The sequence below is a fragment of the Salmo salar genome, chromosome ssa15 (genome assembly GCF_905237065.1).
Source record: "Salmo salar chromosome ssa15, Ssal_v3.1, whole genome shotgun sequence".
NCBI lineage: Eukaryota > Metazoa > Chordata > Actinopteri > Salmoniformes > Salmonidae > Salmo > Salmo salar.
Genome location: NC_059456.1, coordinates 71,503,541 through 71,529,560, shown reverse-complemented (window position 1 = coordinate 71,529,560; position 26,020 = coordinate 71,503,541). Strand labels below are relative to the sequence as shown.

General features: G+C 42.5%; 1 protein-coding gene across 3 annotated transcripts; it reads left to right on the top strand.

The window, feature by feature from the left end:
- Window positions 1–577: 577 nt before the first annotated feature.
- mfn2 (mitofusin 2) lies at window positions 578–24,907 on the top strand. 3 transcript variants are annotated; one of them, XM_014146144.2, is made up of 18 exons: window positions 578–797; window positions 4,839–5,017; window positions 7,098–7,233; window positions 7,443–7,605; window positions 9,771–9,895; window positions 11,276–11,384; window positions 11,516–11,623; window positions 15,329–15,482; window positions 16,916–16,983; window positions 17,256–17,377; window positions 17,541–17,667; window positions 17,785–17,889; window positions 18,491–18,593; window positions 18,760–18,983; window positions 20,563–20,718; window positions 20,939–21,135; window positions 21,966–22,100; window positions 23,179–24,907. In XM_014146144.2, the coding sequence occupies exons 2-18, from the start codon at window positions 4,843–4,845 to the stop codon at window positions 23,246–23,248; spliced, it is 2,277 nt and encodes a 758-aa protein (XP_014001619.1). In that variant the 5' UTR covers window positions 578–797; window positions 4,839–4,842; the 3' UTR covers window positions 23,249–24,907. The 3 variants fall into 3 exon arrangements, with proteins under 3 accessions (XP_014001619.1, XP_014001620.1, XP_014001621.1); XM_014146145.2 differs by lacking the exon at window positions 578–797 and adding an exon at window positions 1,391–1,620; XM_014146146.2 differs by lacking the exon at window positions 578–797 and adding an exon at window positions 1,433–1,615.
- The last annotated feature ends 1,113 nt before the right edge of the window (window positions 24,908–26,020 follow it).

The window sequence follows — 26,020 nt, the reverse complement described above, 5'->3', positions numbered from 1 at the left end:
ATTGGTCCCAACATAGTGTATACAATACCTGCTTCTCCACAAATCTCATGGCCAAATGCCTTTACTTTGATGAATACTTAGACAGCAGCTGCTGTTTAGGCTGGGGTAGGGTGAAGTTGCCCCTAAACTTAGATTCTGATCTTGGGTCAGTTTAGCATTTTCCCCACTAATGGTTAAGGTTCGGATTGGGGGAGGGGAAAATAATCCTAGATCTGTATTTTGGGGAAATAGCTTTTAGGCTGTGACTTTTCAACTGATGTGTTGTTGTTATAGTGATTACAGTTTGTTTATTGATTAATCTATTTCCATACATATTTTTTGAAATATTTATTGATAGATCTTACTAGTTAATTATTTTATTTTACTCTAAAGCCACAAAGTATTGTCTCTCGAGATAGAAGGTGTATATGGTTTCTTTATCTGGAATAATTTCAAAATGTGTTGATTTATCGATATTTTGTATTTATTTGCGTACTTCTTTCTGTATACCTACGTTTACGTTTAATGGTTGATTTATCTATTTACAGTGATTTTTAGGTACTCCATAGTTACACTCCACTCCAGTAGGTGGCGATAATGTGCCTTTGCTGTAGTTGTCAACCACCACAAAAATAATCAAGGACGTGAAAATTACAAAATTTACTCCTTTTACATTCATTGGCTAGGTCATTTAATTGTCTAGGTCGGCGAAAACAGCTAACTAACTAGATTTTGTAACATTTGAGTACATATTCATTGCTATAATCGAAGGACCAAGATGCAAGAAGACTGGTTATAAATCAGTCCACCCTTTCGTGGTAAGACTTCTCCAGTGATGCTAAATCTAGCTAACGTTAGCTAGCTGCTAACGTTGTTACATTCACGTGAGACAACGTGAAGCATCGGAGCCTTCTAGCTAGCTACCTTTGTAGCGAACTCTTTAGCTAGCTATGTAATGTCCAAAGTCAGAAACTTGTAAAACCAGCGCAAATGTCACTTGTGGTTAGTTAACGGCAGCTATCTACCCGCTATTAGCCAGTCTTCGGCAAATGACAGGAGTGGGATGTTAGCTAAAAGACTGGTAACCCAGACTATACAAACGTAGCTAACTACCCCACAATGATACCAAAGTCAATATCAGCATGTGAAATATTTAGCTAGTTATAACATTTCACAATTGTCAACGTGGTTCCAGTTTTCGCAAGGCCAACGGCCCTTTCACACAGAAACAAACAGGGCGAGTAGGACAAGACGAGAAGCGAAAATCACGTTGCGTGATGGTACTTGAAGGAAAAACTGAGCTGATTAATTGGGTCCACTATTTCGTTTTAGCACATGTCTATGAAATGTATACACTTTTGTCATGACGATATACAAGGCCTGTGTTCTATCTCTAGGCAAATGATCCCCTATCTCCAGTCATGAGAACGTTATCATGACGTAGCACGTTTCATTTTTAGGGTGGATTATCCCTCAGGTCACTGCGGTAACGTTAATGTAGCTAGCTTGTCCACTGCAGCCTCGGCTGAGTCTCTTGCGAAATGTAGGTGAATGTTAACGATCAAGTTCTTGTCCAGCTAACTAGATAAAGTAACATTAGCCAAGTATTTTCCCTGAAGGTTGATCTAACAAGTAGGTAAGGTAAGTGGCACCTACCCTCTGTTTTACTCAATGCTGAATCTCTTTTGATGGGAATTTTTCTACTCTTTACACAAAAGGTCAAATAGGGTCCGCTTCTAGTTGTCCTTTTTCACATATGTACAAGTGTGAAATGTAAATGTTTTTTTTTCTTCATATCCAGCTCTCTCTGAGACGCCCTCGGACAGTTGGGTCACGGCCAGGGATCACAGACAGTCATCCGGGGGAGTGGTGCCTATGCACATAGTCAGGCAGTTAGCTACAGATTGTACATACACCAAATGTGATGGGTGCTTTCAAGTCAACTAGGAATCCATTAGTTAAAATTTTCACACGCTTTTTGCACATAGCTTCCTATTAGTTGATTCTGATATTTTCCAAGTGGGAAACTGAGCACTTTTTTTTGTCTGGAAAGCGGCATTAAAGGGAAATTCTATCCAAACGATCTTTTTTTTGGTCATAAGTCAACTGTTGATTTAGTCCGAAATTGTTTTGCATGTCAGCGGTCACATTTTCAAGATATTGCACATTTGACTGCTTAAATGCAAAACACATTTGAGATTGCAATTGAGAATTGACTGCAAAGAATGGACTGTGGCTGAAAAAGACATCTGAGTTTTACATGGGCTACAATATGCTTGTCGCTTGAGCTTTGCCATTACTGACAGGGCAGTAGTCCATGTGAACCACGGCTGTCTGACACGGGGAATGGGGACAGCTGCCAAAAGCAAATCATGCTTGTCCTTACAGTGTAGGCATACTGAAGGTGACGCACAGAGCTGCTCTCTCTCTCTCTCTCTCTCTCTCTCTCTCTCTCTGTTGAACACTCATTGACTGAGTCACTAGGGTTGGGTAGGTTTAGGATCATATTGAACAATAAAAAATTAAGATTCTGTACTTTGAGCTCTTTACTATCATTATTAAGAGTGCATTCTAAGATCCTGTTGGATATCATGAGTTGATGCATTGCTTGCTGATGTCAACTCTACAATATGACAGATATAAGGTTTCAGGAGTTGTTGTTAACTCACTCAGGCACTCTAATCACAGATTACCATGGAGTTTTGGTAGATTATCAGATGGCAATGTCTAAGGCTTCATTTAGGTTGACACCTGACACTAGTAACCTGGTGCCAAGAGCTCCTGGTGACAGTCAATTGGCTGTGAAGTCTGGCACTCCTGCAGAGCACGTACCAGTGCATGTGCTCTTTGCCTTAGATCTGTAGGCCTATACTGTCTCTGTCTCTAGGACTACAAAAATGCTTTGATAGAAGACGCATTATCTTTTTATATCTATCACGAAGTCAAATGAACCTGGTTGAGATGTTTATGGTGGTTGTGTGATTCACTAGGCTATGCATCAGTAATATAGGCGATATGACGATGTCATTAGTTTAGATTAAAACTAGGGCTGGGAATTTAACCTTTATTTAACTAGGCAAGTCAGTTAAGAACACATTTTTATTTAAAATGACAGCCTAGGAACAGTGGGTTAACTGCCTTGTTCAGGGGCAGAACGACAGATTTTTACCTTGTCAGCTCGGGGATTCGATCTAGCAACCTTTCGGTTACTGGCCCAATGCGCTAACCACTAGGCTGCCTGCTGATATGACATTATCACCATACTTAGGTGCCGATACTATATGTAGGCCTATTGCGATTCTCAAGATTTATTGTGATTTGATGTTCCAAAAGTATTGCTCACCATATGTTTTCTGCAGTGGGCCAATTCCACGGTAACAAAGTGATGCTGAGACTCGCATTATACACTTTAAAATGTATGCCAAACAAAAACCAATGATTTCAAAGTGAAAACAACAACAACTCTATGCACAAGTACTAATTAAAAAATAAAATCCTCGAACTTTGACAAACACATTGTACTTGAAGAACAGTGCGGATGCGAAGTATGTTAAAATAATGACATTTTGTGCTTTTTGTGCCGTCATTCTGTTACCAAATTTTGCATCTGCCCTGATAAACATTTTAAAGTGAAAAATCTGAGTCGCGGCATCACTCTATTAATGTGGAATTGCCCAGAGGGACAAGAGAGCCATGAGAAAACAAGTTTTGATCCGTCATGGAAATAAAAGTGCTGAAAACAAATTGGCTCACTATTGAAAAAGATGGAGAACAAGATATGTATGGAAAAATACTGCCGTTTTTGATGCAGTTACAGCCAACTAACACACAAGTAATATTGCGTTATATTGTTAAATAATATCCCGATATGTACCTATTGATTTCCTCCCCCCCAATCACTAGTTAAAAGTAAGCTGATTGACCATTAGCCTATTGTTTGTCAATGTTATTTATGGAAACTAAACTGATTCTTTTCAAGCTATTCTAGCTGGTTTTCATTCTGAAGTCGATTTTTCTCCTGTGTAATTATGTCATCTGATAATGAGGTGTGTGTCGTTCAGCTCCAAAAATATTCACAATCTATCTTGCATATGGTACCCAAATCTAAAGCACTCTCCTGAAAAAGTAAACTGTAAAAAAAAGTTTAGAGTGGATATTAGCCTATAGCCGAGGCTTACTAGCTGAAAAGGGATCTGGAAACATCCCGATTTCCATTCTGTGGGATCCTAATAGGAGAGTGAATGTATTGTTTACATCCTCACCATTTTGAACAGGGCAGCATTTTTCCTATTAGCAGCTGGCATTCAAAGGACCGTTCTACTCTACATTTGACTCCCCAATGAACAATGTAGCCTATGTTTTAAATAGGTTTCAGTTAATGAAGTTTTTAGTTTTTTTCATTGAAACGTAAGCCATTGTTATGCTACTATTTGACTAGTAAGGTGTCTTGTCATTCCTTCCGTTTTCACTGTTGAAACACTTCGAATGCCTTCTACAATTTGTATTTTAAGCAGGTAGGCTAAGAAATGTAGCCTTATCACGTAACATGGTATTATCTTTTTTAAAGACCTTATCAACTGGAATATGATAAGGATTTGGCTTCGTTTTATTTTCTCCCTGGGTTTTGAACTTTCAGTTGGGATTAGTCGCTCGCTAAGCCTATCCTTCCAATATCATCACCATTTCAGAGGAAGCTAGGGCCTACATGTTAGTGACAGCCTACATTTGTAAATGATTCCATCCTTTTTTTTCCCCCCTTTTTATTTTTTTTAAATAAAAAAATAAAATGTAATGTATTTTTTACCTAGGATGATCTGTTCTCAGTAATACACGTTTTGTCTCTTTGCTCTCTTTTTCAGTGCAATGTCTCTGGTTTTCACGCGACCTAACCCCAACGCTATTGGCAAGAAAGACAAAAGACTCATGGCGGAGGTAAACGCCAGTCCGCTCAAGCACTTTGTCACGGCCAAGAAGAAAATCAACGGCATCTTCGAGCAGCTGGCTGCATACATCAAAGAAAGCTCCTACTTTCTGGAAGGTAGCTACTAGCCTTCCACCTTACCACAAGTTGTGGTCGATAAAGCTGGCTTTCTTTTACACGTTTACACCAATGAAAAGCACAATGTTTTGTGGTGTGGAATTGATTGACACTTGCCTGTTCTATTGGCAGCAAGGTTTCAGTCCAAACAGTACCGTGTGTGGACTACAATGGAAATCTTATTCCGCCTGTCTTTGGCACTCAACACCCACATGTCATTCACTAAGTGAATTTGCCGCCTCAAGTTTGCGTCGTAGGGCTGATTACAATGTATTTTCTCAGTGTTGGTCTAGTTTAGAGGTCGACCGATTATGATTTTTCAACACCGATGCCGATTTATTGGAGGACCCAAACATTTTTCTTTTATTTATTTGTATTTATTTGTAATAATGACAATTACAACAATACTGAATGAACACTTTTATTTTAACTTAATCTAATACATCAACAAAATCAATTTAGCCTCAAGTAAATAATGAAACATGTTCAATTTGGTTTAAATAATGCAAAAACAAAGTGTTGGAGAAGAAAGTAAAAGTGCAATATGTGCCATGTAAAAAAGCTAACGTTTAAGTTCCTTGCTCAGAACATGAGAACATATGAAAGCTGGTGGTTCCTTTTAACATGAGTCTTCAATATTCCCAGGTAAGAAGTTTTAGGTTGTAGTTATTATAGGAATTATGACTATTTCTCTCTCTACCATTTGTATTTCATATACCTTTGACTATTGGATGTTCTTATAGGCACTATAGTATTGCCAGTGTAACAGTATAGCTTCTGTCCCTCTCCTCGCCCCTACCTGGGCTCGAACCAGGGACACATCGACAACAGCCACCCTCGAAGCATCGTTACTCATCGCTCCACAAAAGCCGCGGCCCTTGCAGTGCAAGGGGAACAACTACTTCAAGGTCTCAGAGCGAGTGACGTCACTGATTGAAACGCTATTAGTGCGCACCCTGCTAACTAGCTAGCCATTTCACATCGGTTACACCAGCCTAATCTCGGGAGTTGATACGCTTGAAGTCATAAACAACTCAATGCTTGAAGCACAGCGAAGAGCTGCTGGCAAATGCACAAAAGTGCTGTTTGAATGAATGCTTACGAGCCTGCTGCTGCCTACCATCGCTCAGTCAGACTGCTCTATCAAATATCAAATCATAGACTTAATTATAATATAATAACACACAGAAATACGAGCCTTAGGTCATTAATATGGTCAAATCCGGAAACTATCATTTCGATAACAAAACGTTTATTCTTTCAGTGAAATATGGAACCGTTCCGTATTTTATCCAGCGGGGGGCATCCCTAAGTCTAGATATTGCTGTTACATTGCACAACCTTCAATGTTATGTCATAATTATGTACAATTCTGGCAAATTAATTACAGTCTTTGTTAGGAAGAAATGGTCTTCACACAGTTCGCAACGAGCCAGATGGCCCAAACTGTTGCATATATCCTGACTCTGCTTGCACAGAACGTAAGAGAAGTGACACAATTTCCCTAGTTAAAAGAAATTCATGTTAGCAGGCAATATTAACTAAATGTGCAGGTTTAAAAAAACATACTTGTGTATTGATTTTAAGAAAGGCATTGATGCTTATGGTTAGGTACAAATTGGTGCAACGGCAGTTCTTTTTTTCGCGAATGCGCTTGTTAAATCATCACCCGTTTGGCGAAGTAGGCTGTGATTCGATGAGAAATTAACAGGCACCGCATCAATTATATGCAACGCAGGACACGCTAGATAAACTAGTAATATCATCAACCGTGTGTAGTTAACTAGTGATTATGTTAAGATTGATTGTTTTTTTATACGATACGTTTAATGCTGGCTAGCAACTTACCTTGGCTTCTTGCTGCAGTCGCGTAACAGGTAGTCAGCCTGCCACGCAGTCTCCTCGTGGAGTGCAATGTAATCGGCCACAATCGGTGTCCAAAAATGCCGATTTCCGATTGTTATGAAAACCTGAAATCGGCCCTAATTAATCGGCCATTCCGGTTAATCGGTTGACCTCTAGTCTAGTTCCTAGGGGTTTACAATGGTTGTGTGATTACATTTTTTTCTACTGCTCACAGACACATATAGGAATGAGGAGCTGGACCCAGTCACTACAGAGGAGCAGGTTCAGGAGGTGCACGGTTACCTGTCAAAGGTGGCAGGGATCGGAGAGGTGCTGGCACGCAGACACATGAAGTGTGTCTTCTTCGGAAGGTACGTTCCCTCCACCGCGTAATGACCACTGGCAATGCCGCCACCAGTCATTGGAGTTGGGAAGCTGCATGTATTCCCCGCTATTCATTTTTCAATGAATCACACAAACAATTTTGTCCCTCCAAAAATGGGTTAGATTACTGCACATTTCTGGAAAATGCTCTAGACCTGTGTTAAATGTTCCTCACTCAGTGTGTTCTACTTTATAGGACAAGTAACGGGAAGAGCTCGGTGATCAACGCCATGCTATGTGATAAGGTGCTCCCCTCTGGGATAGGACATACCACCAACTGTTTCCTGCAGGTGGAGGGGACCGACGGCAACGAGTCCTTCCTGCTCACAGAGGGATCAGAGGAGAAGAAGAGCATCAAAGTCAGTACCTCCACACAAGGTTAAAGAGAGACTTTAAAAAAGCAACAGGGACAAGTGTTTACTTTTTGGAATAAAATTAATTGGAGGTAAAAAAAAAACAAGACGTTACTTAAAGCTCCTTAAAGGTGAATACTGCACCCTGGAAGACTTCTCTGAACTCTTAGCATGCTAGCTAAGTGCACACACACCCAATAAGTTTGTGAGGCGCTGAATAACGGAATAAAAAAAAACGTTATAAAAAATAAAGTCGCACATGTGTCCTCCCAAACATTTAATAAAGATAACAAATGTTTCGGCACTGCGCCTTCCTCGGGGTTTGCTCAGCACAACACACAAATCCTTTAGAGTAAGTTTAGATTTAAATTGAATGTAGTTGGACAAGAACATGCTCTCAACCTTTTGATGTGTTCAAATCTCCCAAGCCCATCTTAGTTTAGGCATTGTAATTACTGTGATGCAATGCCCATCTAAGTATAACAGCAGTAAACGAGATTGATCGAAATGTTGGTGCAATGTATCACAATCACCTAAAGGAGCTCAGAAATGTCCCCTTCCCTGTTGACTGTAGTTTATGACCCAGATATGGCTGCGTGCCTATGAAATGCATCCCGATCAAACCTGTTACTGACCCGCGTGTCCAAACATAGCAACAGAATCAACAAAACACCAGCAACCCTGAATGCTCTGTCGCTCTTATCATGTGTTCGCATTCCAGCTGTGTAAGTCCAAACCAGATGGGATGGCGTACCGCTGTGGTAGCCATGCTGGTTAAGTGTGCCTTGAATTCTAAATAAATCACAGACAGTGTCACCAGCAAAGCACCATCACACCACCTCTTCCGTGCTTCACGGTTGGAACCACACATGCGGAGATCATCCGTTCACCTACTCTGCGTCTCGCAAAGACACAGGGATTGGACCCAAAAATCTCAAATTTGGACTCATCAGACCAAAGGACAGATTTCTCCTGGTCTAAGTTTCTTCTTATTATTGGTGTCTTTTAGTAGTGGTTTCTTTGCAGCAATTTGACCATGAAGGCCTGATTCACACAGTCTCCTCTGAACAGTTGATGTTGAGATGTGTCTGTTACTTGAACTCTGAAGCATTTATTTGGGATGCAATTTCTGAGGCTGGTAACTCTAATGAACATATCCTCTGCAGCAGAGGCAACTCTGGGTCTTCCATTCCTGTGGCGGTCCTCATGAGAGCCAATTTCATCATAGCGCTTGATGGTTTTTGTGATTGCATTTGAAGAAACTTTCATGGTTCTTAATTTTCCGTATTGACAGACCTTGTCTTAAAGTAGTGATGGACTGTCGTTTCTCCTTGCCTATTTGAGCTTTTCTTGCCATAATATGGACTTGGTCTTTTAACAAATAGGGCTATCTTCTGTATACCACCCTACCTTGTCACAACACAACTGATTGGCTCAAACGCGTTAAGAAGGAAAGAAATTCCACAAATTAACTTTGAACAAGGCACACCTGTTAATTGAAATACATTCCAGGTGACTACCTCATGAAGCTGGTTGAGAGAATGCCAAGCGGGTGCAAAGCTGTCATCAAGGCAAAGGGTAGCTATTTTGAAGAATCTCAAATATAAAATAAACAAATCAAAATATAACTTTTTTGTTACTACATGATTCCACATGTGTTATTTCATAGTTTTGATGTCTTCACTGTTATTCTACAATGTAAAAATAAAAACCCTTGAATGAGAAGGTGTATCCAAACTTTTGACTGTACTGTAGGTCTGGGTGAAGCATGCTGGCTGCTAACAACTTTCCCAGGTCTCTCCTCTCTCCCCGTGGGGACGAAAGCCGGTCATTTCCGCTGGCTAATGATCAACACAGACCTCTGCTCTGCTCATAGGAAAAATCTCTGCCTGGCTACTTTATTTGTTGGCACAGATGAGTAACCTTTTTCCATAGAATCCTTATCTCTATGGAAATATGTTATGTCATCGTGGTATCGTTGCTATGGGTTTTAATAGGGACACATGCCAATAGATTATGAATCTATTTCCTTCCTAGTAATCTGTCCTTTTATTATAATGACTCATACAATCAAATGTAGTCAAAGTTCAAATGTGAACACATGTTATTGCATGTTTTCTCTCTCTCTTGCGCAATCACTTTCTATTTCTGTCTCGCTCACTGTTTCTCAGACGGTGAACCAGCTAGCTCATGCTCTACATCAGGATGAGGACCTGGATGCAGGAAGCCTGGTGTGTGTCATGTGGCCCAAAGTCAAGTGTGCCCTGCTTAGGGACGACCTGGTGCTGGTGGACAGGTGAGGGCAACACACACCACACATCTAAAAGGATCAGGTAGACCATTCCCTTTTGGCATTCAGTCCTCTGGAAGTGCTCGGGGGTTGATGTTGGAATGGGTACCACTCTTCACTTCGCCGTTAATCTTTGTATGCATACTCCTGTTCTACAAACTACAATATCCTCATATACACTGAACAAAAATGTAAACGCAACATGTAAAGTCTTGGTCCCATGTTTCATGGGCTGAAATAAAATATTCCAGAATTGTTTCATATGCAGAAAGTGTATTTATCTCAAATTTTGTGCACAATTTATTTTTACTGTTGGCGAGCATTTTTACTTTGCGAAGATAATCCATCCACCTGACAGGTGTGGCATATCAAGAAGCTGATTAAACAGCATGATCATTACACAGGTGCACCTTGTGCTGAGGGACAAAGGCCACTCTAAAATGTGCAGTTATGTCACACAACACAATGCCACAGATGTCTCAAGTTTTGAGGGAGCGTGCAATTGGCATGACTGCCGAAATGTCCACCAGAGCTGTTGCCAGAATTTAATGTTCATTTCCCTACCATAAGCCGCCTCCAACGTTGTTTTAGAGAATTTGGCAGTACGTCCAACCGGCCTCACAACCGCAGACCATGTGTATGGCGTCGTGTGGGCGAGAGGTTTACTGATATCAACATTGTGAACAGAGTCCCCACTGGTGGCGGTGGGGTTATGGTCTGGGCAAGCATAAGCTACGGACCACGAACGCAATTGCATTTTATTGATGGAGATTTGAATGCACAGAGATTCCGTGACGAGATCCTGAGGCCCATTGTTGTCCCATTCATCCACAGCCATCACCTCATGTTTCAGCATGATAATGCATGTTGCAAGGGTCTGTACACAATTCCTGGAAGCTGAAAATGTCCCAGTTCTTTCCTGGCCTGCATACTCACCAGACATGTCTCCCATCTGAGCATGTTTGGGATGCTCTGAATTGACGTGTACGACAGTGTGTTCCAGTTCCCGCCAATATCCAGCAACTTCGCCCAGCCATTGAAGAGTGGGACAACATTCCACAGACCACAATCAACAGCCTTATCAACTCTATGCGGAGATGTTGCGCTGCATGGGGCAAATGGTGGTCACACCAGATACTGACTAGTTTTCTGATCCACGCCTCTACGCCTCTCTCTCTTGTTTTAAGGTGTCTGTGACCAAGAGATGCATATCTGTATTCCCAATCCATGTGAAATCCATAGATTAAGGCCTGTGATTTACTTCATTTGACTGATATGACTTGTAACTCAGTAAAATCTTTTGAAATTGTTGCATTTATTTTTGTTCAGTATAGTTTCTACTGTGGCCTTGTGACCTGAAGTTATCCCATATTTCTGCTCCTACAGCCCCGGTATTGACGTCACGACAGAGCTGGACAGCTGGATCGACAAGTTCTGCCTGGACGCCGACGTCTTTGTCCTGGTGGCAAACTCTGAGTCCACTCTGATGCAGACGGTAAGAAACATGTTTCTACTCTAGAAAGAAATCCACTCGGCCCGAACTTGCATGTTGGCCAAATGCCAGTCAAGATGTCTGAGGGTATACTGTATATTGGATTTTGAACAGACAAATACTACTCTTTGCAGGAGAAGTCATTCTTCCACAAGGTCAACGAGCGTCTCTCCAGTCCAAACATCTTCATCTTAAACAACCGCTGGGATGCCTCTGCCTCGGAGCCGGAGTATATGGAGGAGGTGAGTTGGCAGTCATTTGTTACGCTGAGGTTAGTTTTAGCATTGCATAGTGATGGCGGTCATTTGTTACGCTAACGTCATGTACGCTGAGGTTAGTTTTGATGGCGGTCATTGTACGGAGGTTAGTTTTAGCATCGGCGGTCATTTGTTACGCTGAGGTTAGTTTTAGCATTGGCGGTCATTTGTTACGCTGAGGTTAGTTTTAGCATTGGCGGTCATTTGTTACGCTGAGGTTAGTTTTAGCATTGGCGGTCATTTGTTACGCTGAGGTTAGTTTTAGCATTGGCGGTCATTTGTTACGCTGAGGTTAGTTTTAGCATTGGCAGTCATTTGTTACGCTGAGGTTAGTTTTAGCATTGGCAGTCAGGGCTAAACGTATTTTATTTTAGGACTAATCTTCCAAGAGTCTTTAAAACATTTACAAAACAATTTTATAATACAATCACATTTTTACAACACACTGACATATTGACAACAGAAAGAATACACTGACATATTAACATGTAAGAAAAACACTGGTTCAATACAGACCGCGGGCCCTGACTACTAAAAATATATATAAATGTAGGAACTCGGGCAGGCTCCGACCCCCCCCCTGGTATCATATAAACACACAAGACATGGATTTTCCCTCCGAATTGCAGTAAATTAGCTTTTTAAAACGGCAACATTTTAACCGTGAACAGTTTGGTTTGGCTTTGGTTGTGAGGTGAGGGTTTGTTTCTACGCTGATGAATGACAATATCCATACATTTCCTTGGTGGCAAAGGTCCGTATGTGACCGGATTAGGGGTGTGACATTTAAACGAAATTGGGATTGTTAACGTTTCTACAACTTCATTTAATTTTTTTTTTTTTTTTACAGAGTTAGGATCACAAAGCTGCCACTAACAGGTCCTGATCATCATCAAGGGAAAATGTTTGATTAAATACTTACAGCATTGTTACATTAGTAGGAGGAGATGTGCATCTTTCAAATGATTTGCCACGCATATTAAGCGCTTCGCACGTCATCGTTGTTAACAGTTGGAAAAATTGTCAGTGAGACAGGGAAGCGATAGCAAAGTCCTGTATGGCAATACTTTGAGAAGTTTTTAAAGGAGAAGGTGGTGAAATGCAAACTTTGCGAGGTGCAATTGAGCTACTGTGGCAGTACAGGTGCAATGCTGAAAGGGAAGCACCGTGAGACGCAACCCATTGCTGGCAGCATTGCGATAAGGGACAGACTGAGAAAATCACAACACTGATTACAGAAAGGATTGCATTTGATATGCAGCCATTGTCAAAGGTAGAGGATGTCAGCTTCAATGTTGCCCTAATGGAATGTCTAGAAACCTACTACAAGATGCCATGTCGAAAAATCGTGACGGTCCGGATGGAGAAGTTGTACAAAGCGCACCATACGTGGCATTAACAGATTGTTGGACGTCTATGAACATGCTGTTACATATATCACTGGAACGATCCATCACAATGATAAGTGAGAACCTGGAGGAGAGGCACACAGCAGAGAATTGTTGCTGAATGGGTGGGGAACACTAGTAAGGTGAGCGCCGTCTGGTAGGGGTTTGGACTAGATGGCACAACCACAGTCAGAATTGGCTATATTGTAAAGATTCATGAATTTTTGTTGCTTTTTGGTCTTAACTTTATGCCTAACCTTAAATTATCAGTGTGGTTAGGTTTAAAATCACATTTTAAGAAGATCAATTGTAGTAATAGACAGGTTTTATGACTTTGTGGCTGTGGTAACTAGTGACAACCCTATGGTAGGTAGCCAAAATTGAGGTAGATTGATTTGCATTGCCCCCTAGCGGTCATACACAAGACCATATCTGAATTGTGGATTCACGTCATTTCTTTTCTTATTATCGTTTGAACGAGAGAGAAGTTTAAAACATGAAGAACATTTTTACATTTCACATCCCCAGACCGGACCTTCTCAAATAATATTTAAAAAAGATGGTGGACAATCTATTCCTATTATTGACTGAATCTCTCTTACCAACTGAATCCGGTTGTGAATGGAGTTTGGACGGTTTTAAAATGGTGTACATTGTGAAAGAAAGTGAACTGTGAACTCTCAGGTGAGTTAGAATTAGCCGTCAGGGTTACAATGAGAACTCTGAGGTGAGTTAGCGTTAGCGTTAGCTTTGACCCTTAGATCACAGTTACACCAAATACCAGTGTTTTGGTGAGCATTAGCTATAGTTTTTTGGGCTAATAAATGGAATAGGTGAAAGGTGTTCCGGGTAACATTATACAAGGAGAGGCTAGATGGGTTTGTGCCAGATTCTAGGTCGTGGTTGAGCCGAGTACATGGGGTAACTACTGCCTGCAAGAGTACAGTGTTAGATTCAGCAATTAAGTTAATGGTGAGGTAGGGTTGGCACTAGGGTCTGCCCAAGTGTTGATTTCAAGTATAGGGTTGCAACTCGCATGGCCGTATCATGCCGGTGGTTGAGCGAGACCTTGTGGGACTTGCCTGTCTTTCTGACTTGTGATACTCAACCCACCTCTCTCTGTGCTGTCTACTTCACCCAAAGAAGTTGGATGTTTCCTTATCTTGAACGTCATCTATGGGCCGGGAGAGGTTGTAATCCACCACAGTCTTATTAATAAGTTATACATTTACATTTGAGTCATTTTAGCAGGTGCTCTTATCCAGAGAGACTTACAGAACCAATTTTGGTTGAAGTGCCTTGCTCAAGGGTTATGACATTTTGGGTAAACTATCAATTTTTTAAACAGTTATGGGAGTCATCCAACAAGGGAAACACTTCAGATGTTTGATATAATACAACCCAATACAGAATCTGAGGACACTACACCTGGAGATTAGCCAGGAAACTGATCTGGGACTGACTGCCCTCAGTCTGGCTTTATGCCCTTGAAATAAATGTCAGGTTGAACATGAGGGCTGTAACGATGCCAGTATCACAATACTTTTTCCATGGGGACAAATAAAAACATGAAACGGACTCTTTGGTCCTTTTTTAAAAGCCTGCTATATGTAAAATATTGTGTGCTATAGACTTGAAAATAAATAAATGTGACTCTGGATGACAACATAATGATGTTTGTTTTCAACATTGGGGCTGTATTCCCGAAGAAGTTAATACCGCTTGGCGTTTTGTTTCCTTGGCACGACACCAACAAGTATCGCGATACTGGTAACGTCCCGGCCCTTAGTGAACATCCCATATTTTGTGACCATTTCAGGTCTGCCAATACAACTTGTTAAAGGAAGAGTGTGTGCCTGTAGGTTTGTTTACACTAGGTGTGTGTTAGACCCCGTCATGAAAAGTTGCGTGCGCATCAGAAAGCGGTTTGTTTACATGGAAGTTGATACAACCACTTGCAACTTCAAATGGCGCTCGTGTGAGTTAACATGTAATCAGACTGTCTACATATGTCATTAGAGGTTTGATAACCTAGAAACCTACTACACGCCAGTGAGGCAAGGTACAATATTCCAAATAAAGCTAGATGAATAATATTGTTGAAAAATAGCCATCAGTCTTGCATGTCCTCATGGTCCTTACTCACGCACTGCAAGTTTGTCAAGGTCCTGACATCAACGTCAGCTATCCAGCTACAGAGCTTTTTGACGTTGGGATGCGCACACATCACTCAAACATGACATTTAAGGGTAAACAGAAATGGCTCTATTGAACCCGGCCACTCTGTGTCCCCCCCACCCAGGTGAGGAGGCAGCACATGGACCGCTGCAGCAGTTTCCTGGTGGACGAGCTGGGCGTGGTTGACCGGGCCCAGGCCAGCGACCGCATCTTCTTTGTGTCTGCAAAGGAGGTCCTACAGGCCCGTGTTCAGAAGGCCCAGGGGATGCCAGAAGCGGGTACATACACACACTTGTCTATGACGCTACATACACACACTTGGGTATGACGCTACAAGCTTTGCACACCTGTATTTGGGGAGTTTCTCCCATTCTTCTCTGCAGATCCTCTCAAGCTCTGTCAGGTTGGATGGGGAGCCTCGCTGCACAGCTATTTTCAGGTCTCTCCAGAGATGTTCGATCGGGTTCAAGTCCGGGCTCTGGCTGGGCCACTCAAGAACATTCAGAGAATTGTCCCGAAGCCACTCCTGCCTTGTCTTGGCTGTGTGCTTAGCGTTGTCCTGTTGGAAGGTGAACCTTTGCCCCGGTCTGAGGTCCTGAGCGCTCTGGAGCAGGTTTTCATCAAGGATCTCTCTCTACTTTGCTCCGTTCATTTTTCCCTCGGTCCTGACTAGTCTCCCAGTCCCTGCCGCTGAAAACCATCCCCACAGCATGATGCTGCCACCACCATGCTTCACCGTAAGGACGGTGCCAAGTTTCCTCCAGACGTGATGCTTGGCATTCAGGCCAAAGAGTTCAATATTGGTTTCATCAGACCAGAGAATCTTGTTTCTCAAGGTCTGAGAGTCCTTTAGATGCCTTTTGGCAAACTCCAAGCAGGCTGTCATGTGCCTTTTTACTGAGGAGTGGCTTCTGTCTGGCCACCACTGATTGGTGGAGTGCTATAGAGATGGTTGTCCTTCTGGAAGGTTCTCCCATCTCCACAGAGGAACTCTGGAGCTCTGTTAGAGTGACCATCGGGTTCTTGGTCACTTCCCTGACCAAGGCTCTTCTCCCCCGATTGCTCAGTTTGGCCAGGCGGCCAGCTCTAGGAAGAGTCTTGGTGGTTTCTAACTTCTTCCATTTAAGAATGATGGAGGCCACAGTTCTTAGGGCCCTTCAATGCTGCAGAAATGTTTTGGTACCCTTCCCCAGATCTGTACCTCGACACAATCTTGTCTCTGAGCTCTACAGACAATTCCTTCAACCTCAGGGCTTGTTTTTTTTCTCTGACATGCGCTGTCTACTGTGGGATCTTTATATAGACAGGTGTGTGTGCCTTTCCAAATCATGTCCAATCAAATGAATTTACCACAGGTGGACTTCAATAAAGTTGTAGAAACATCTCAAGGATGGTCAATGGAAACAGGATGAACCTGAGCTCAATTTTGAGTCTCATAGTAAAGGGTTGTATACTTACGTGAATAAGCTATTTGTTTATTTTTTTTTTATACAAAAATGTTTATTCGCTTTATCATTGTGGGGTATTCTGTGTAGATTGAGATTTTATTTAATCAATTTTAGAATAAGGATGTAAAGTAACAATGTGGATAAAGTCAAGGGGTCTGAATACTTCCCAAATGCACTGTATGCCACACAGGTAGACATTCACAGAAAAACAAGGATGTAATATCCAAGAAAAATAAAGTTAAACACTCTCCATACTTGTTCAGGTGGTGCTCTGGCCGAGGGATTCCAGGCCAGGATGTTTGAGTTCCAGAACTTTGAGAGGCGCTTCGAGGTAAGGCTTTCTAATGAAATAACCTCTCGGAGTGAATGTGGTATACAGTTTACAATACTTCGTCTAGGTTCCCATTAGAGATGTACCGAACTCTGCTCAAGTGCCGGTGCAGTTCACTTCCAATCCAACACCATTCTTTTATCACTTGTTTCACGTCTGCATGCTCTAGTTAGGAGAGCGTGAGCTCTACATTTGAAAGCCGTTGAACGTATGAGGATATTTCTGCCCATTCACTAGGCCCTCTTATGAAACTCTGTTTTTCCCTGTTGTAGGAGTGTATCTCTCAGTCTGCGGTGAAGACCAAGTTTGAGCAGCACACTGTGAGGGCCAAGCAGATCTCGGAGACCCTACGGCTCATCATGGACTCGGTGCACGTGGCGGCTCAGGAGCAGAGGTGACTTCTCGGGTCACGCCACGTACCCAGGCTGCCTCAATTGTCAAAATGTCTTCCTTGTCTCCTTTCCTTCATTTGAACTGATATGATAGAAGTGATGGGGAATGGCTGCCGTGCGAGGTAAACAGTTGTGCTCCATGTTTTGTGAACCTTGTGTGTTCAGGATTCACTGCCTAGAAACCAGGGAGGAGCGCCAGGACCGCATGGAGTTCATCGACAAACAGCTGGACCTGCTGACTCTGGACTGCAAGAGCAAGATCAAGAAGATCACAGAGGAAGTAGAGCGACAGGTAGGTCACGTTTAAAATGGGCTGCCGCGCTACGATTGAATTCTAAGAATGGTCTACTGAATGTTGTTCTTCCCTCACACCCTGTGTTTACCTGTGTGTTTACCTGTGTGTGTGTAGGTGTCCAACGCCATGGCAGAAGAGATCAGGCGACTCTTTGTGCTGGTGGATGACTTCCACATGGACTTCCATCCTTCTCAGGTGGTGCTCAAGGTGTACAAGAACGTGAGTGATTCCCTGGCCTCCAACACAAACAAGCGCACATACACACACACCTCCTCCCGCTCCTTTTGCTACTGGGTGTTTATGCTTGATTCTACTAATCGGCTGTCATCGTGACTTTGATTAGCTGAATCAGATGTTTGAGCAGGGCTGGAACAAAAGCCTGCATACCCAGTAGATCTCTAGGAGGAGGATGGGCCGCTGCTGCCGTAGGCCTCAATCCTTTTCAGAGTGTTAGTGGAATTCTCCCTAGAGCCAATTTTGTCCTGGTGTCTATCATCTCTAAGAGAACAACCCTTGCAGGGAATTACCTGAACACACCCTTTGACATTTTAGGGTATGTTCAGATTGGCAAACTGCCATGAACTTGGATTGTTTTATATTTTAGTGTATGTTCACGATGTCATACTGTACAGTTTCTGTTTTCTCTCTGACCAAATGTGTTGCACTATGTACAGAATAGGGTGTCCATTTTGGAAGTGGCTGTAGTGTAAGGGTCAGGCCAAAAGCAGTGCATTACATAGGTAATAGGGTGTCCATTTGGGACTGAACCATTGCGATTGCGTTGGTGGTGATGTACTGTGTGTGTGTGTGTTTGTTCCAGGAGCTCCACAGGCACATTGAGGAGGGCCTGGGCAGGAACATGTCTGAGAGGTGTTCCACAGCCATCACCGCCGCCCTGCAGTCCACCCAGACAGAGATGATCGGTCAGTCCCGCAGCAGCGGCACTCACACAATTCCAAACCCCATCCCATGCTTAAAGGAACCTTTTGGTCCACCAGCCACACTGGCTGAAATATTCCCAGTAAATTAAATTGTTGTTCAGTTGTGAAACCACGTGGAGATGTTGTCAACTAGCATCCCCCTTCTCAGATGGTCTGAAGCCCCTGCTGCCGGGGCCGGTCCAGGAGCAGGTGGACAAACTGGTGCCGCGGCAGCAGATCTTCACCCTCAGCTACGACCTGGCCTGCGACAAGTTGTGCAGTGACTTCCAGGAGGACATTGGCTTCCACTTCTCCCTGGGCTGGACCATGCTGGTCAACCGCTTTCTGGGACCCAAGAACACACGACGTGCCCTCATGGGCTACAACGACCAGGTGTGTGTGAATTCCGTAAGGAAAGGGTTAGGTAGAGGTAGCTCACCACACATCTAGGATCAGATTTACACCAGCCCCCAATCCTGACCCTAAAGGCGTCATTGTGATCGCTTCCTCAATTTTTCGACTTTTAAATGTATTTATTCTTAAAGAATATAATATACAATGCCTCGAGTTTAGTTACATTTTCTTACCCCATCAGAACCCCCAAAATAAATATAAGCTTGTTTTACTCCTTTGTAAATTATGTAATTGTAAGCGAACACTGTATAGGCTAAAAACATAATTTTAACTATCATTTTGATCTCATGGATGATCATCCATAGCGCTGTCTATTCGTTTGTGGTTACATTTCTCCAGCACCATCCCTCAGCTATTTACCAAGTCATTGGCTGGGTGACTGCTTTGTTAATTTTTGAAAAGCATATTGTCCCTGTAAAGGGATAAGATAAAATAATACCTTTTCTCAGTGGAACAAGGGGCGAATCCTCTTTGGTATCAGACAAGCATCTTCCATTCTGGGTTCTTATTCCTGTGCTTGCTCAGTGCTTTGAAATAACGCTGATGTAAAGTTAGTCCCCCATGATGCCAGTAAAAAGAGCCATGAGTTAGTTACTATTGGTACAGTAAACCTAGGAACTGGTTCACTCATGGATAGGTTGGTTGTTCAGCAGAGAGATTGTTGACATGTAAGATGCATTTCATCTTCTATGTTTATTGAAAAAAATACATTTGAGCAGTTGTCTCTCAAATACATTTGTTACAGTTGTTGGTTAGCTAGTGAATTTTTGCCAAATTAACGTTGACATGAAATCCAGTCAAAACGCCTCAAAACAAGACATGGTATCAAGAACAAAATGAAATGAGCTGAAACGAGCCACTTACGAATCCCCAGATGGCAGTTTGTCATTCTTGCAAACAATCTGGGCCTCCAGAATCACAACAGCAAGCCGACTTCTGCCCCATTTGAAGCGCGCACATTTGTGGCGTTGTCGGCTAACCCATCTATAGACTGTAAACACTGGGTTCACTGGTGGCCTTTTTCCATACAGCATGTCATATAGCAGCACCAGGCTGGCTGCTGATAACTACATTCATTGTTAATGCACAATATTTGTTCAACAGCTGTGAAAGGATTATTAGAAAATCCATAAGAACAGCCGTTCAATTACACACGTATCGCCACGTCATCCATGCTTTATATTGTTTTGTAAGCTAGCTAGCATACAGACATTTACTTGCGTGCGTTGCTGTGGTTACACCGTACCGCAGACTGCTCCTGACAGCTTATCTCTTAAAATGGACCAAAAAGTACTACACTAATAATTTCGATACTTGCATATGAAATGTCTTCCCACATCGCTTGAATTGGTGCTGGCTGCATCCATATTCCGCACATTGTGGCATTGTTGACAAGTTGGATATTTTAATGTGGGGATATTGTTTTTTTCCCCCCCTGATTCACCTCCGAAAGGAGGAGTATGATAATGGTGGAACGGTGGATTTGAAGGCTCTAATTGGTCAAGACATAGCATCAGCTGTGCAGGGTTTATATACGTCATTGGTGTCTGTCCTGTAGGTTCCTCGGCCCATGGCCCTCACCCCGGTCAGCACCAGCATGCCCCCGTTCCCCCAGAACTCCATGACCCAGGAGGAGCTGATGGTCTCCATGGTGACCGGCCTGGCCTCCCTCACCTCCCGTACATCCATGGGCATCATAGTCGTCGGTGGCGTGGTAAGGATAGAGGAAACACGCACTGTGAAGCCTTTAAAGAATGTGCAAATGGTTGTTGACAAAGCCCTAAACCAAAAGTGTCGTCTCCATAAACAAGTTGGAAAGGAGTTGACACTTTCAGTGTTTTCCCCTGTTTAACCCAGGCATGAAATGTATTTTCTTCCTTTGCACTCAACAACGGTTCATTTGAAAATCAAAGTATTCAAAATGTGTGTGTCAGATCTGGAAGGCAGTGGGCTGGCGTCTGATTGCCCTTTCGGTAGGGTTGTACGGCCTGCTGTACGTGTACGAGCGCCTCACTTGGACCACCAAGGCCAAGGAGAGGGCCTTCAAGCGCCAGTTTGTGGACTACGCCAGCGAGAAGCTGCAGCTCATCGTCAGCTACACCGGCTCCAACTGCAGCCACCAGGTTCAGCAGTGAGTAATGGACACCCCATCCACAGCGGTCTGTTTTGTCTGACTCACTCACTCCCTTTCTCACTACATCTCCTTTCTTCCTATCTATCCCTCTTTCACTACACTCCATCTCACTTTCTCCCTCTGTCCATTTGCTCTTTCCATCTATTTCGCCATCTGCCCGCTGCCCTCCTACGCCACCACAACCGGGTCTTACAAGGCCAGTATAATCCCCTCAACAAAGAGATGGCATGTTTGGCAGGGCTCCACACTGCCACTCTCCGTAGTTCAGTTCCTGCATGTTTGACAGCTAGTGTAGAATTAGCTAAAGCCTCTTCTAGAACCACTGGCCAGTCAATCTGTCACACAACGTTATGTAAGCCTGTTTTATATAAATAGTCTCCTGCAGTGTGGGAGCTGTTCTCTGAACATGCCTCATAGAGGCCCTCTGGTGGTGAGAGGAGGGACTGGCAGTGGAATCCGGTTTGCCTATAAGCTACCGAGTGAGTCTATTACTCTTTGCAGTTGTAGGTCATTCTGAAAACAAAGCTGACTTAACAGTCGTAAGTAGGACCCAAGGACTCCTGATTTTTCGATCAGTTTTCGTTTTTTATATCACGAGGCCTAAAAGGACACGGATAGGGGAAAACTGATCCTAGATGAGGACCTCTACTCAGAGATGCTCGGTACACATATGGCCCCTGAATCTCAAAGCGTTATTCCTCAAAATGCCTAAACGCTTGAGGACATGCTGAAGTTGACATGGCTCCATAGGAATCTTGTTCAGCGAGTTCACTAAGTGAGTTTAGACTGCGTGGCCCTGAGCTTCTGGTGTGTGTCTGTCTGTGCAGGGAGCTGGCCGGCACCTTTGCTCAGCTGTGTCAGCAGGTGGACGTGACGCGGCAGAACTTGGAGGATGAGATCACAGACATGAACACGAAGATCGAGCTGCTGGATGCGCTGCAGAGCAAGGCCAAACTGCTCCGGTAAGACATGAGGCGCGGTAACACACTGATCGCGTCTGAAATGGCACCCTATTCCCTATGAAACCTAGTGCCCAAAAGACTCTGGGCGGAAGTAGAGCACGGCATAGGGGATAGGGTACTATTTCGGACACTGCTCAGTCATCGTTGCTCAGTGTTCAAGGCTCCTTGGCATTCTCAATAACTTCAACTCTCAACGGGCTCATAGTAAAGGGGAAAAAATTATTGGGCATAACTGCACTGAACAAGAATATATTTCATGAACTGAAATAAAAGTTCCCCGAAATGTTCCATATGCACAAAAAGCTTATTTCTCTAAAATTGTGCACAAATTTGTTTACATCCCTGTTAGTGAGCATTTCTCCTTTGCCAAGATAATCCATCCACCTGACAGGTGTGACATATCAAGAAGGTGATTAAACAGCATGATCATTAAACAGGTGCACCTTGTGCTGGGGACAATAAAAGGCCACTCTAAAATGTGCAGTTTTGTCGCACAACACAATGCCACAGATGTCTCAAGTTTTGAGGGAGCGTGCAATTGGCATGCTGATTGCAGGAATGTCCACCAGAGCTGTTTCCAGATAGAGAAATGATCTACCATAAGCCGCCTCCAATGTTTTAGAGAATTTGGCAGTAGGTCGAACCGGCTTCACAACCGCAGTCCACATGTAACTACACCAGCCCAGGACCACTACACCAGCCCAGGACCACTACACCAGCCCAGGACCTCTACACCCGGCTTCTTCACCTGCGGGATTGAGAGGGGTGGGGGGTGCTGAGGAGTATTTCTGTCTGTAATAAAGCCCTTTTGTGGGGGGAAAACTCATTCTGATTGGCTGGTTCCCTGCCCAGTCATGTGAGATCCATAGATTAGGGCCTAATGAATTCATTTCAATTGACTGATTTACTTATATGAACTGTAACGCAATCTTTGAAATTGTTGCATGTTGCGATTTATTTTTGTTCAGTATGGTATTAAAGTACCATCGGCTTTCATTGAAGACAAGGCACTACTACTGTCTTGATGGTGTGTACCTATCTCTGTACCTGAGTGTGGTGTTGTCTTGTCCCCTGGCAGGAATAAGGCTGGCTGGCTGGACAGTGAGTTGAACATGTTCACCCAGCAGTACTTGCAGCAGGGCCGGTAGAAGTGACCACTGACCGACCGTGAGGTGAACCGTGGAGAGAACGTTGACTGTGAAAAGACCAAGGCTGTCCTGTGTTAACCAGAGGGGGAGAGTCCTCACTACCTAGACAATGGGGTCGGGGTCAATTTGGTTTTCAATGTGGTCAAATCAGGAAGTGAACTGAAATTCAATGGATGAATTTGAAAATGTCATATTGTAAAAAAAAATACTTTCAAAAAAGTGGAATGGCTTGAAAATTAATTGACACTCAACCCTGCTAGACATGGACAGCTCCCTCAAATCATTCACTCTCTCCTTTAGGACATTTTAGAATATTTTTTTGGCGCTCACATTCATTTAAAGATAACATCTTTTATCAGTGCATTTTATGGAAGATAAATTTATTTGATACCAAGTACAGCCATATGATATGTAGTCATGTGTTGCAAAAGAGGTTGCATATCGTTTGTGTACTTGATTTGACGTTACATGCCTTTTGAACACGGAAGATTAAGTGCCACCCTGAAATAATGGCAATCTGAAGATGGTCACGAAAAAAAACCTTTGTGTTGTAAATACCAGGGAACATCCAAAAAGTGTAGCAGAAATGCAAAGTGATTTATTCCTATAAGCTTACTGCACCACGGTGTGGTGGTAACTCTATATTCAGACTATGAAATGACACTGGCTATATGAAACACTGGCTATATGAAACAGAGTAGACTAGCATTCTAGGTGATGGAGACGTTAGGCCGTTCTGAATGCACTCGCATGCCTTGGGGTCGTGCACTGTATTATGTCATTCTTGCTTTCTTTGATTTGTCTTCTGCTCCATGTAAATCAATGTTGGACAGAGTGGATCACGCTCTGTCCGAGCTGTTGCCTGTAGCAATTCAGCGATCATTGTTGAGAAGTCGTAGCTGTTTAGACTGCTTGTTTAGTGCTAAGACACTAAACAATCCTTTTGGGCTTTATAATCATTTACAAACAGGCTTCTATTTAAAATGACAAAAAAAATGCTAATAAACTACAAGTAAGGATCTTTTTAAAAAGAACTTGCAGTGTGTGGTCCATGACCCTGTGCTTTTTCATCGTAGCGACTCTAAAGGATCGTTATAGTGGAAACATCACCGTTATTTATCATGATCAAACCTCTGCACCCCAAAGCCTTGCTTCTCAGTAGGTGAGATTTTAGATTGTGAAAGCTACATGTACTTGCTATGTTGGCATATTGCTTTTCTTTTTTTTCTTTTTTAAATATGATATTCAGGCATTAGCACTATCATTTGAAAGGCCTATTTATGACTTGTAAATGTCTCTCGACCTTAATGTCTCTGAATAGTGTCACTAATGGCAGTTGTCCTTCAGGTGTATGTCTGGCTGTGTGTTTGCTTTGGGTCGTGGTTGTGCCAAGGCAGTTGGAAAGTGGTCTGGAAAGTTCTGAATGAAAATGTGCACTTTATACTTTGCTGCTTCTGTTTAATTTTTTGTACTTGACAATTTGGCTTTTAGTTTATTTTCCCCCTAGTTACAAAGCAAATACAATGTTGGATAGATGTTTGAGGTAGATTGTAATGTGTAAACTTGCATGCAGTGACTGTTTGTAATTTTGTTGTCATGTTAACCATTAATGTAAAAAGGTACAGTTAAGTGCATTAAAGAAGTGTTGATGAAGAAGAATGAAATGTGTATGGACAAGGTGTTCATTTTATTTTGCTTAACCCTTCGAGTTGCAGGGATCTGCGTTATGGTGGAATCAGTGACTTGTATTGATTAACATTAGTTTCAGCTCAGGGGAGCATAATTGAATACACAGGATAATGACATTTACAGTCCAATTAGCTCCTTTGCTTTAAGATACATTTTTATTGGCTGTAAATCACAGTAATGAGTCCCCTTGCACCTGTCAGGAGCTGGATATGGAAATATAGTGCTTAATTAAAGAACTATAGGATTTAAAGTGATAACTTATTTAAATTGCTGTTGAACGTAATATAGAAGAAAAAAAAAAGTTTAACCAAATGTATAATGTTAGTATACCAGATAGAATATTCTATGGTATGAGTACCTCATATGTATACTGAACAAAATATAAATGCAACATGTAAACTGTTGGACCCTAATTTTCATGAGCTGAAATAAAAGATCCCAGAAATGTTCCATACGCACAAAAATATTATCTTATTTTGTGCACAAATTTGTTTACATCCCTGTTGGTGAGCATTTCTACTTTCCCACGATAATCCATCCACCTGACAGGTGTGGCATATTAAACAGCATGATCATTACACAGCACCTTGTGCTGGGGAGGATAAAAGGCCACTAAAATGTGCAGTTACAGTTGAAGTGGGAAGTTTACATAAACTTATGTTGGAGTCATTAAATCTCGTTTTTTCAACCACTCCACACATTTCTTGTTAACAAACTATAGTTTTGGCAAGTTGGTTTGCACATCTACTTTGTGCATAACATAAGTAATTTTTCCAACAATTGTTTACAGATTATTTCATTGTATCACAATTCCAGTGGGTCAGAAGTTTACATACACTAAGTTGACTGTGCCTTTAAACAACTTGGAAAATTCCAGAAAATGATGTCATAGCTTTAGAAGCTTCTGATAGGCTAATTGACATCATTTGAGTAAATTGGAGGTGTACCTGTGGATGTATTTCAAAGCCTACCTTCAAACTCAGTGCCTCTTTGCTTGACATCATGGGAAAATCAAAAGAAATCAGCCAAGACCTCAGAATTATTTTTTTAGACCACAAGTCTGTTTCATCCTTGGGAGCAATT